General features: G+C 58.3%; 1 protein-coding gene across 6 annotated transcripts in view; it reads left to right on the forward strand.

The window, feature by feature from the left end:
- The window catches only part of ZNF467 (zinc finger protein 467), an 11682-nt gene extending 1825 nt beyond the window's left edge, over positions 1-9857 (forward strand). For 4 of the 6 annotated variants that reach the window (XM_059396157.1, XM_059396158.1, XM_059396159.1 and 1 more), the window contains exons 2-5: positions 868-943; positions 1467-1583; positions 2385-2498; positions 4524-9857. In XM_059396157.1, the coding sequence (XP_059252140.1) occupies positions 910-943; positions 1467-1583; positions 2385-2498; positions 4524-6022 (1764 nt within the window). In that variant the 5' untranslated portion in view covers positions 868-909 and the 3' untranslated portion in view covers positions 6023-9857. Of the gene's footprint in view, positions 1-232; positions 558-867; positions 944-1466; positions 1584-2384; positions 2499-4523 lie in introns of those variants that run through there. The other 2 variants (XM_059396160.1, XM_059396162.1) reach the window with 2 other exon arrangements.
- Positions 9858-10180: the final 323 nt, after the last annotated feature.

Genomic DNA, 10180 nt, shown 5'->3' on the forward strand with positions numbered 1-10180 from the left:
CCGGGAGGGCCAACCCGAGGGGGCGGGGCGGGGCTGGCCCGGCCGGGAGCTGGGGGCGGAGCCGGAGGGGCGGGGCAGGGGGCGGAGCTGGGGAGCCGGCCAGATTCAGTAGGGAGAGAGGGCGGAAGGCAGAGGGAGCCGGAGAAGGGAGGGGCAGAGGGAAGGCTGCCAGAGAGATGGGGGGGGGGGGGGGGAGGCAGGAGGGGGGGGGGGGGGGAACCCGCTGGAAGAGGAGCGGGGAAGGGGGCTGGGGGGCCGGGTGTCCCTGCCTGGGGAGGCCCTGAGGGGGGAGGGGCGATGGTTTTGAGGTAGGGTTTTGGGGAGAGGAAGCTAGAGTCATTTCCTGCTTCAGCAAAGACCCTCCTTGGAGGGCCTCCCCCACCAGTTGCCCAGTAGTGCACTCACCTCCGCCCCCCGGCTGGCTCCTATTTCGCCAGCTCCCGCAGTGACAGCTGGAGGGCCTAGGAGATGAAGTTCCCGGCTCCCACGGGGGTCTTCCACTCTCCACCCTCTCCCCGCCCCCAGAAGGAGAATCGATTGATTCCTGACGTCCCCAGGCAAGGGCACTGGGGGGTGGGGAGCACTGGTGGGCTGGGCCCGGTTCAGAGACCCGCCAGGTGAGGGAAGGGTTGCAGCTGATTTCTGGAACTGACCAGAGCCTGCAGAAGTGGCTTCAACGCCTTGGCCTTGCCCTGCAAAGATCCCTTTGCTTTCTGAAACCCATCTTCCCTCATGCCCTTACCTGTCCCTGGGGACGTCATCTTTGGAGCTCCTGGGGATCGCTGATGGGGAGAAGTTGGGCAGAGCCAAGGCCCAGGTGGCAGCTGTCCGGAGAAGAATGTGAACAAGGATGTGTTTTCTCCTCAGGGTGTGTGGCCTGATTCCCAGGAGGAGCTACCCTGGGTTGCCATGAGAGAGACTTTTGAGGCCCTCAGCTCCCTGGGTGAGCCCGCAACACTCAGGGAACGTGGGTGGGTGGGAGGCCGGATCCAGGGGCCCCCTAGGCCTGCTGCTTCCCTACCATTCGGACAGCCCGGCTGTTCTCAAGAGATGGCCACCCTGAGACCCCATAGACCCCGGGGAGCCTGTAGGGCAGCCTCAGTTCCATGGGGTCTATTTTCAAGTCCGGCCGGGCCGTTGCGCACAGCGCGCATGCAGATTGTAGGTGCCGCTGCGCACCTGCGGACTCCCGGACTCCTGTCTGGAATACCCGGATATTTCAATCTACTTTCTCTTCCTTCACCTGCTCTTGACTCAGTGCAAGGGGGCACTGAGGACACAAAGGACACCTGGCCAGGCTGCTGGGAAGCCTGGCTCTCCCCTCTCATGCTGTTTAGAGACCCTTCCTTCCTGAGCAAGTTGGAAAAAGCCCCTTAGCTGTTTCGGTGAAGAGGAAGAGCCCCTTCCTTTGATCACTGTTCTATACTCTGATGCTTTATTTGGCCCCATCCTTCTGCCTATAACAGGATTCTCTGTGGGACAGACGGAGATGGCCCCCCAAAGTGAGCCTGGGGAAGGGTCCCATAATAACCAGGAGCAGATGTCCCCTTCCAGGGAAGACAGCGTGCTGGGCACATGCTCTGGTAAGGAGGTGGGGACCAGGAGCAGTGGCTTGGGGCGGCATCTACCTTTCCTTCTTCAAGTATTTGTTGAGCACCTACTAAGTGCCACGGTAGGCTTCTCCATATTTGGAATACCTCAGTGGCTAAAAACGAAGATCCGTGCCTTCCAGGAGCTTAATCTTAGGGAGGGCAGAAAGTCAGCCAACAAATATAAAAATGTACTTATAGACTGTCTCAGGGGATATGTGCTATGGGGAAGGGCCTGAGGTGGGGGTGGGGCGGGCTGCAGGATTAAATAGTAGGAGGGTGAGAGTGGGTCCCATTGGGAAGGTAAGATTTGAGCAAGATTCGGAAGAGGTGAGGAAGGTGGCCGAGTAGCTCCCAGAGGGAGAAGACAAGGAAAGCAGGCCCGTGTCTGGCTTCTTGACATTCTGGTCTTACCCACTGATTTGCCTGGAACTTGGGTCCATCTGGCATCTGGGAGGTCTGCAGCCCCCTTGTAGAAGTCTCCTGCAAGCCTCAGGGCAGGGACCTTTCCTTGCTTCCACCACCTCCTACACATATTCCAGAAGCTCCTCACAGCTGTGGCTCTTGCAGCCTTCACAGCCTTTGCTTGCAGCTGCCCAGGTTTGAAGGCACCTGAGGCTGCCCCCCCACCCCGGGGCAGCAAGGAATTCAGTCTCTGCAGCTATGATGTGGGACACAGTCCTGCCAGGGGGACTGGGACTGGGGTTTCAAAAGCCCCTGCTTGATGGCCCCAGTGGGGACCTCTGTCCTTCTGTGATGTCTTTGGAGTCCTTGAGGTAGCCTGTTCTCTTCCAGGGCACGAGGCCCCCAGACCAGAGGAAGGCGCCCACACTGAAGAAGCTCAAGGCCCCGGCAGAGGAGGCCAGGCATGCGCGCCGCAGAAGGCCGAGCCCATGGGCTCCTGCCCAGGTGAGTCTTTCCATCTCCCCAGGCCACCGGGGGCCCAGGCGGAGGGGATCGGGGCCTTGTCAACTCCCAGCTGCTATTAGAATGAGGCAGCCACTCCAGGCCCTTCCAACCTAGGACGAATCTGCCCCCTGGCACCTTTCTGCCCTAAAGCCTCGGCCCCCAGAGGGAACTCCACAGCACAGATGACAGGACTCAGAGAGGCGGGTCACCCAGAGAAACTGACCCTCACCTCAACATCCTCTCGAAGTCTTAACTTCTGCCTCCCCTTGTCTTCGTGTGTACTTGCTGATGACTTGAATTGCCATTCCCATGAAGACCTACCTTTTCATTGCCTTCCCCCTAGACAAGCTCCCTTCCCCCTAAATCTCCACTGGGCTCGGTGGTCCCCCGATGCCCCAAATCTGTGGTGCTGGACCCATGTCCCCCACACCCAGGGGGACGGAACGGTTGACTTCTCTCTTCACCGTGCTTCACCCTCCAGCTCCCACCACACTTGGCACCTTCTACCTGACTGATGTCCTTTATTCCAGGGGTTTATTTAGAACCTGCTCGGTCCAGGCTGTGTTAGGTAGAAGGGAATGAGATTGCCCCTGGCGGACACAGACCCTGTTTGACTCCTGCCTCCCCATGTCCCCAGCCAAGTGACCTAAGATAGGCCCTCACGTGCAGGAGCTTGTCTGCCCACCTGTAAGCAGGGAGAAGATGCACTTCATGGTTGCTGTGAAGCTTTGTGACAGCGGATAGACCGTGTGTCATCGGCGGTTGGCACTCAATAAGTGGTGGCAGTCCTCATTTCTATGAGACACATACAGAAATGGAGCACAAGACGTCTGCCTTTCAGAAGCTAAAATCTAGCTGAGGTGACAATATGAACCAGAATAAAGAATTAAAAGAACAAATAGCAATCAGGCCACATTGCAAGGAAGTATAACCGTGTTCCCAGTGAGTGTTGTAGGTAGATAAGAGATGCTCATGCATTGGATTTTTCAAAGATTTTGGCGACCCTTGCTGCATTTTGAGGGAGGTGTAGACATGAGCGCTGATGGTGGGGCAGAGGATGGGAAAACATTCTAGGCTGAGAAGAAAATTTGCCATGTGGCCGGGGTTTGAGCAGACCAGCTTGGCTACAGAGGAGCATTTATGCCTAGGACAGGAACTCAGATCCTCTGGTTCAGTGGTTCTTAAACAAGAATGACTTTGGGAGCTTTAGAGAAAGGGAACAGATCAGGTATCCTGCTCCCAGAGATGCAGTTGGGTAAAAGTCGCCAGGAGATTAGGAACCATGAACTAACACAACCCTTATACCTAAGCCAACAAATGCAGTGAGCTTGGAGTGCTCACAGAGGTAAGTTAACAGGTCACACTACTGGCTAGTGGCAGAGGAGAACCCAAGTGGACACTCCCAGTCTGGGCCCTGAGCTATTTCGTCTTGGCTGGACCATTGCAGGGCTCAGGAGGGACAAAGCTCCAGTGGGACCGACCTCAAACCTGCTCCCCCAGAGGGTGCACCCTGCGTCTCGAACATTGGCATTGTTTACTGGTTCCCCAGTTCCTGCAAACTCCATCCTCTTCTTCCTATACTGGGATTTCCTGCCTGGTTCCAGAGGCCAGAATGAAGGGAGGGAGTTAGGAGTAGGGGGAACCTTGGAGAGGCAACTAGAAGGGAGTTCCAGCTGCTCAGCTGATGGGAGACTGCAGTTCCAGAAAGGGCTGGAAGATCTGGGGCAGCCACTCTGAGCAGGTGAACCTGGAGGGAAGCAAGCCTGAGGCCTGAACTTGGAGCAACCTTTATATTCAGGGTCCACTAAAGTACAGGCAGGGAAAACACTCCCCAGCCCTGCAGAAGCCTAGGAGACAGCCCCCAGGAGGAGCTGAGGGCGCTCACCAGCTTCCTGGGCTGCAAGGAGCCGAGGAGGAGGGGGAGGATGGGCGGGGACACTCTCTGGAAACATCCAGTAGAACCAGGCTCCTATGGGCAGGAATAAAAATTGGGCTTCATTGGCTCGTCTGGTTTTGACTTTCCAGGGGATGAGTGGATGATACGGAAGGTGAAGGTGGAGGAGGAGGATCAGGAGGCGGAAGAGGAGGTCGAGTGGCCGCAGCATCTAGCGTTACTCCCCGGCCCCTTTCCCGCGCCGGACCTGGGGCCTCTGGCCGCTGCGTACAAGCTGGAGCCTGGGCCCCCAGGGGCCCTGGAAGGACTCGCGCTGGCCGGGTGGACCCCGACCTCGGAGAAGCCCTACGGCTGCGGGGAGTGCGAGCGGCGGTTCCGGGACCAGCTGACTCTGCGGCTGCACCAGAGGCTGCACCGCGGCGAGGGCCCGTGCGCCTGCCCGGACTGCGGCCGCAGCTTCGCGCAGCGCGCACACATGCTGCTGCACCTGCGCAGCCACCTGGGCGAGCGGCCCTTCCCCTGCTCCGAGTGCGACAAGCGCTTCAGCAAGAAGGCGCACCTGACCCGCCACCTGCGCACGCACACGGGCGAGCGGCCCTACCCGTGCGCCGAGTGTGGCAAGCGCTTCAGCCAGAAGATCCACCTGGGCTCGCACCAGAAGACGCACACGGGCGAGCGGCCCTTCCCCTGCACCGAGTGCGAGAAGCGCTTTCGCAAAAAGACACACCTGATCCGCCACCAGCGCATCCATACGGGCGAGAGGCCCTACCAGTGCGTCCGGTGCTCCCGCAGCTTCACGCACAAGCAGCACTTGGTGCGGCACCAAAGGGTGCACGAGGCGGCCGGCCGCGCCCCTTCCTCTCCCGACGCGCCCGCCTCGCCGGGTTCCCCGGCCCCGTCCCCGACCCCGTCCCCTCCCGGACCCAAGCCTTTCTCCTGCTCCGACTGCGGCCTCAGCTTTGGCTGGAAGAAGAACCTCGCCACGCACCAGCGCCTGCACCGCGGCGAGGGGCGCCCCTTTGGGTGCGACGAGTGCGCGCTGGGCGCTACCGTGGACGCCGCAGCCGCCGAGCCCTTGGCCTGCGCGCCCGGTGACACGCCGGCGACCCAGGGCGCTCCCGCCAGCGAGCGGTCCTCCTGCGCGGACTGCGGGCGCGGCTTGGCCCACGGGCAGCAGCCCGCGCGGCAGCGGCGGGTGCACCCGGGCGAGCGGCCCTTCGCCTGCGCGCAGTGCGGCCGCCGCTTCGGCTCGAGGCCCAATCTGGTCGCGCACTCCAGAGCCCACAGCGGCGCCAGGCCTTTCGCCTGCGCGCAGTGCGGCCGCCGCTTCAGCCGCAAGTCGCACCTGGGCCGCCACCAGGCGGTGCACACAGGCAGCCGGCCCCACGCCTGCGCCGTCTGCGCCCGCAGCTTCAGCTCCAAAACCAACCTGGTGCGCCACCAGGCCATCCACACTGGCTCCCGCCCCTTCTCCTGCCCGCAGTGCGGCAAGAGCTTCAGCCGCAAAACCCACCTGGTGCGGCACCAGCGCATCCACGGCGAGGCCGCCCACGCGGCCGCCGACGCCGACCTCTCGGCCCCTGCCTGGCCCACATCCGCAGAGGCAGCGGCGCCCCCTCTCTTCTTCTGAGCCCTGTTCTCTCCAGGAGCTCGCTGGTTGGAGAGACCCATGCCCGACATCTTCTGGGCGGTAAGCACGACGGCCTGGGCCCCGATGGCTGTTCTCTGCCCTCTTTATCTTGCTGGAGAGGAAGAAGTCCGGGCAGGATGACCAGCTTTGGCATTCTGTGACAAAGACAATGTTAAGAGTGAGCCCTTAACTCAGGCGTGAGTCCTGGAAAGAATCCCACCAAGAGACCCCATCAGAAAGCAGACGTTTGTTTTCTTAGACCCGAGCCTGCCGATGACCGGCTGGGTCAGGAGCCTCTCCAGGGGGAGTGAAAAGAATGAGAATGTGTGTACTTCAAGTGTCATTAAAACCAAAATCTGAAGGTTCTGGGGCGGGAGGCGGGGAATCCCTGACTCTTCTCATCCACTGCCCCACTCAGTACTCCCCCAGAGGACCCCCCCCCTTCCTACCCCTGGGATGGGCTAAATTTAGCCAGGCGCTGCTAATGGGCTCTGGGAAATGAAAATAAAATAGAGCTCACCAAGAAGCCACTATCCTGCTCCCTGCTTTTAGCTTAGACGCTTGATGGAAGAAACATGAACATGCGTGTCTCATGGCAGGTGCCGAGGCTACCACGGCAGGGAACGCAGAGAGGGGCAGGGTGCCCTGTGGCCATTGCCATGGAGATGGGGTGGGCTCTGAAACTGTCCCCAGGGCATCTCAGAACAGCAGCCCCACCCGCCACCCTGCCTGGCAGCATGAAGGACATGAGCAGCAGATGAATGTTGCTTTCCCAGCACCATCTCCCCTAAGTTCGGTCTTTAAGGGAGATGCTTGATCAAGACGTCTCCGTAGCTGCGTGTGCCCAGCCGGCTGGCTAGAGATGGAGAGGAGGATGATGGAGAACATGCTGGACTCGGAGAAGGCCCTGGTCTGACCATTCCTGGGCCTCTCACGGGACATCGAGCAGAGAATCCATTTTCTTGCAACTCTGCTTTCTAATGACCATAGATTGTTGGTTGATAAGGGCCGAGGCCATTTCCAACTCTAGCATTACCATCACCAAAAATAACTCTCGCCAACAGATATTGGGGTGCCTCCTGCCTGCCAGGCACTACACTGGGGCACTGGGAAAGAATAGTAAGCGAGACAGACATACTTGCAGGAAATATCAGAAATCCTCGGGCAAGCTCAGAAGGCTTTGGGGGGCGGGGATGTGATGAGGGCATCCCAAATCTAGGGAAAGTCAAGGGAGGTTTGCAGCATGAAGACATCTTTTTTTTCTTCCTAAAGATTTTATTTATTTATTTGATAGAAAGAGACACAGCGAGAGAGGGAACACAAGCAGGGGGAGTGGGAAAGGGAGAAGCAGGCTTCCTGCTGGGATCATGACCTGAGTCGAAGGCAAACGCTTCACGACTGAGCCACCCAGGCGCCGCCAGCATGAAGACATCTCTACTGTGAAGCCTGGAGAATGAACACCTGGAGAAGGGACCAGGTGAAGGGGTGGGGGGTGGGAAAGATGGTACACGCAGGGGTCAAAGTCCAGCACAGAGAGGCTCGGGGAGGGAGTCCTGAATGGGAGGGCCAGGAGCCTGAAGACTAGGAGGGGCCGACTAGAAAAGCCTTCAGCACAGATCAGGGAGCTCAGACTTTATCCAGGGGCAGCAGGAAGCCGTGGAAGGGTTTGGGCAGGGCAGCACTAGGCTGATGTAGACACGGATGCATTTTAAGAAAGATGACTGGCTAAGAGACGCCAGACTCCGGATGAGTGGCCCAATGCGGAGACGGAGAGGGAGGCTGGCGATGTCAGCCTGGTTTCTGCTTGACGACTGACTACCCGACAGCAGCATTCTGCTGACCTCAGGAACAGAGGAGGGGGAGTTGTCTTGCCCTGGGGGCACAGATTTGCATCTGCCGAGGGGTTGGAACCAGCAGGAAGCAGGCCACGTGGGTGCACAGCTCTGGAGGGGGTCTGCGCTGGAGAGAGGTCCGAGGCCCATCAACATGTTTGTCAAGCAGTGGGGCAGTGGATAATTGGCGAGAAGCACGTGTAGAGTGAGCCAAGAGGGCCCTGGATAGAACCCTCGGGACGGTCCCGTTCAGGGGACGGCGTGCAGAGAAGCCCAGAAAGATGGGGCGTGTGGTGCCAGAGAGTGGAAAGGGAAGCCCCAAGGCGCCCGGCGGGGCCGAGGAAAGGCTGTGTTTCCGGACAGAGGAGGAAGTCTGCCGCTGAAGGGTGTCCAGAGACCACACAAGAACTTCCCAATCCTCTGGATTCTGCAACAAGGAGATCCTTGGCAGCCTTGCCGTGACCTGCTTCCGGGGCCGTGGGGACAGATTTCAGGTTGCAACGATGAATCTCAAAGGCACAGTCCCCCAGAAGGGAGAAGAAATTTAGACCAAGGTGCCGGTGGACGACTGAGGTGTCTTAGGAGGTCTCTTTGACCTTGACGCAGAGGAAGGAGGACGTGTGGGTCTGAATGTAGGGAGTTTGGCTTCTGTGGCCAAGAATGAGTGGGGGATTCCAGGGGACTCTGGCCGTGAGGCTGTAAGTAGGAGCCACTGAGTTTGGCCCCAGCAGCATTTGAAATACTTGGAAATTTCACTTGAAACTCTGGATTTCCAGCTTCTCCTAGGAGAAGCTGGAAAAAGCTAGCGGCTGGCGCTGAGCGAAATTTGGCCTCTTCAGACGTAGGAGAGGAGGCAGAGTGTGCTGGGTCCCCTGCCCGCCCATCGGCCGTGCTCTCTTGAGTTGCCTCCCAGGCCTCCCCGGCACTGAACCTGTGATTCCTGAGAAACAAAAGTCATCTCACAGACTTTGAAAATCAAACACATGCAAGCGACGTTTAGGATGGTCATACCAATGTTTATATTTCTCTAAACATTCTAGAATTCTTGTGTAAGAACAACTTTTAGGGGCGCCTGGGCGGCTCAGTCGGTTCAAGTATCTGACTATTGATACCAGCTCAGGTCATGATCTCAGGTCCTGAGATCAAGCTCCCCCCCACCCTCCCACCCCCGCCCCAGTTGGGCTTCATGCTGGGCATGGAGGCTGCTTAAGATTCCTTCGCTCCCCGGGGGGCCTGGATGCCTCAGTCGGCTGAGCATCTGACTCTTCCTTTTGGTTCTGGTCATGATCTCTGGTCAGACCCCTCCTCTGCACTCAGCAGGGGGTCTGCTTGCGATTCTCCCTCTCCCTCTCCTTCTGCCCCTCCCCCTGCTCATGCAAGCCCGCATGTTCTCTCTCTTTCTCAAGTAAATAAATAAATCCTTTTAAAAAAAAAACCCACAAGATTCTTCACTCCCACTCCCTCTGCCCCTCCCTCTCCCCCTCTGCTCGTGCTTTCTGTCTCTCTCTCTCTGCTTAAAAAAAAGAAAAAAAAAAAGAAAAGCTTTAGACCCTGCAACATATCTGGGGAGACCTTCCACGTCCCAGACATTTATAGGACTTCCCATGCTCTTGAATCTCCTTGGCAAGGTGTATCTTTGAATCCTTTGAGTTTGGTGGCAAACAGTCAAGGCATTTAGTGTCAAGTCTGGTGGTCATCAAAACAGGAGACGAGGCTGAGAACATAAATGAGTCTGTAGGGAGAGACCGAGCTCCTGAGGGCGGCTCCCAGGGAGGAGTGCAGAGTGGAACAGTGACAGTCTCAGTGACAATATACGCCCCCGACGCCATCCCCGGAGGGAGCCAGCCCAGGTATGACCATCCTGGGAAAGCAGCAAACTTTTTACCTCAGAAACACATCGCAGCACGTGACAGGGCTCCGCGAAGTAAAGCAGAAGTGTACTATTTCTCTGTAGAAGATGAAGTGTTTTATTAACTCATTAAAATTTATTTATTTTTCCCTGATCGTGTTCCAAACCAAGATTGGCAGCAGCCACCAGGTAGAGAACCCAGTCTTTGCGCCCACCCCTGGCCTGTACCAGCCACGGAACAACATGGAGGCGTTTAACCGCACCACGTGGCCCTCAGGAGTTTACGCTGGACATGAGTTCAATGTCAAGGAAATGCCACATAAGGGCTGAATGGCTCTATGGCTCTAAGGTGGGGCCTGAACACAGAGCTGAGCAGAGAGGGGCCCGGCTCCCAGGCAAGGAGGGAGGAAGAAGACGGCTCCAGCCCTGCCTTCTCCCCACACGTCTCCCTCCCACGATCCTCGAGGCCCCCAACCC

The sequence above is a fragment of the Mustela nigripes genome, chromosome 4 (assembly GCF_022355385.1).
Source record: "Mustela nigripes isolate SB6536 chromosome 4, MUSNIG.SB6536, whole genome shotgun sequence".
Taxonomy (NCBI): domain Eukaryota; kingdom Metazoa; phylum Chordata; class Mammalia; order Carnivora; family Mustelidae; genus Mustela; species Mustela nigripes.